Below are 2388 nucleotides of genomic sequence, written 5' to 3'. Positions count from 1 at the left end.
TCCCATCGAATGGAGTGATTCATTGTAGATCGGCTGGATGGGAGCAGACTGCACTGCATTAACTGCATCAAATACCTATGAATACCCAAATGAATCATTTGTTAAGGAACATTATTACAAAGTGTTATCCAGTATACAATGAAGGATCATAAGCATGTTTTTGTCCAGACATTTTTTTTGTTTGAATTTACTTCCTTGAACAGCTTAAACCACCTTACTGTGAAAATTACACTGAGTCCACAGCAGCTCTACAGTATGTTGGCATCACAGGAGACAGGTTTTAAGATCTGCAGTGAAACTATGTGTTTAATAGCTTTTCTAAACCAGGGGTAGAAAAAGGCATAGATCACAGGGTTTAGACAGGAGTTAAAATAAAACACATAGGTCACAGCAGCGGTAGATGAGGCAGTGATCAAGGTGTCTTGGCCCGTAAGAGAGGGATAGTAATAAGGAAATAGACATATTAGAAACACAACCACAACAACACCAAGAGTCCTGGCTGCTTTCAGCTCCGATTTCTTAGCAGTTCCAGTCCCTGAAGGCTGCAGAGTGACAGACACAATGTGGGATCTCATGGCACGAGCCTGAGACACAGCCACCACAAACACTCTCATATACAGAACTATGATCACAGTAACAGGAGCAATAAAGGTGAAAACAAGGTCAACAGCTCCTGAGATGTAGTTAATGACAACTACACAATCTCCATAGCAAGAATTATACCTGCCTGGTTGTGTCAGATGATCCTTTTGAATCAAACCGTTGTAGAAAACAGAACAGATCCAACACAGACAAACACAGATTTTAACTCTCCTCAGAGTGACTTTGGTGGGGTAACACAAAGGGTCACAAATAGCCACATAGCGGTCAACTGATATCAGAACCATATTTCCTACTGAGGCAGAAGTTAGAATAAAGTCGACAAAGTAATACAGTGAACACACAAAGTCTCCCAGAAACCAACAGGCTCCCGAGACGATTTGACCCGGCATCAGCAGGAGGCCCACGAGGAAGTCTGACACAGCCAGAGAGAGGAGGAGGAGGTTGGTGGGGGTGTGGAGCTGCCTGGAGAGAAACAGGAGCATTATATTCATTATGTTTAGTATCAGCAGTATTGTCTCACCAAATGCAGCAGGCATCAAGTTCAGGTTCATTTCCAGCCTTTACTCACTGTTACAGCTAACAGAGTTTTACAGACTCATACTTGAAAGAAAACCAAAACAATCCTTCCTGACCTAAACCCTCACACTAGGCATGATCAAACTACAAGAAAAACGCTAAAAATGAAAAAATGGAAGAAATCTTAGGAGAGATCGCAGAGACAGAAGTAGTGTCAAGCAGGCAATTATTAGTATGAATAACAATAGCAATTTTCATTATTAAACATCTTGTTTCTCATCACTAATGACTAAGAAGTGACAATATCTCTCCTTTTTTTTTAATAATCACACTGAACTCCATCACCCACCTGTAATGGGAGATGGAGATGATGACCAGCAGGTTGAGAGCCACAGTGAGCAGAGCGATTAAGGACATCAGGATGTAGATTATCAAGGCCTCAGAGTCAGGAGGCTTTGGCTTCCTGCAGGAGGTGTTGAGGAGGTGTGGAAAGCAGAGTTCAGCTCCTTCCAGGGTCTCCATCATCAGAGAGAGAGGAGGAGAGGAGAAGCTGCTGAGGTCTGGCAGCTCTCTGAACAAAATCTCTCATAGAGCTGATTTATCTCTTTTTCCTGTTCATCCCTCCCTTCTTCGGTGCTATCCCTCTGACTCATGTCCCTCCTCTTTCCCTTCCTCCTTGAATCATATTCTTCATTTCCATCTTCATCACAATTTCTGCCTCCCTTTGTCACTCTTCTTCATCATGTCTGTTTTCTCCCCTTCATCTCCTTTCCTACCTCCTCCTCCCTCCTCTGTCCCTGCTGCCCACATAGGGCCCGAAGGCCCAACGTGTTCACCTTACAAACACAAAACAGTTTTCTGTTCGGTCCGGTGCTGGATCGCCCCTCAGCTGACAGTGCTCAAAACAGAATACGTGTTCCTACAATCAAGATAGATGCAGTGTTTTCAAACGGTTTAATTTTTTATTATGATGATGTCTGCTTCTTTTGATGAGGAAAACACTTTCATCAATTTGACATCACATGTGCAGCATCAAGAAAACGCACAGACATTGGAAGAGTTTCCAGAGGACACTTAAACATGATGAACATGTCTGGTTACTATAAACAATGACTCCCAAAATATTTTATAGACACTGAAAACACATTTTTGATTGATGAAGACTGATGTTAATAGGCCGACATTAGGTCAGCTAAAACCATAGGGAGGCTGGGGTTAGGGTTAGGGTTAGTCTGTGTTTAGTGTTAGCCCGTGAGGCTGGTAACTTTG

The 2388-nt window shown here is 42.8% G+C and overlaps 1 protein-coding gene across 1 annotated transcript; it reads right to left on the bottom strand.

Moving 5' to 3' along the window:
- Positions 1-248: 248 nt before the first annotated feature.
- On the bottom strand, positions 249-1641 carry LOC115379985 (trace amine-associated receptor 13c-like). Its single transcript, XM_030080987.1, has 2 exons — positions 1469-1641; positions 249-1065 (listed from the first exon to the last, which is right to left on the bottom strand). The coding sequence occupies exons 1-2, from the start codon at positions 1639-1641 to the stop codon at positions 249-251; spliced, it is 990 nt and encodes a 329-aa protein (XP_029936847.1).
- Positions 1642-2388: the final 747 nt, after the last annotated feature.

The sequence above is a fragment of the Myripristis murdjan genome, chromosome 21, assembly GCF_902150065.1.
Source record: "Myripristis murdjan chromosome 21, fMyrMur1.1, whole genome shotgun sequence".
NCBI classification, from domain to species: Eukaryota; Metazoa; Chordata; class Actinopteri; order Holocentriformes; family Holocentridae; genus Myripristis; species Myripristis murdjan.
This window is presented reverse-complemented; position numbering and strand designations above follow the sequence as displayed.

What these genes read in the sequence shown, in the direction of transcription:
- LOC115379985 (XM_030080987.1), bottom strand. Translation starts at nt 1,641, where the DNA reads ATGGAGACCCTGGAAGGAGCTGAACTCTGCTTTCCACACCTCCTCAAC. An exon ending in ATCTCCATCTCCCATTACAG is followed by an intron (nt 1,066 to 1,468) that starts GTGGGTGATGGA and finishes GTTTCTCTCCAG; the next exon opens with GCAGCTCCACACCCCCACCA.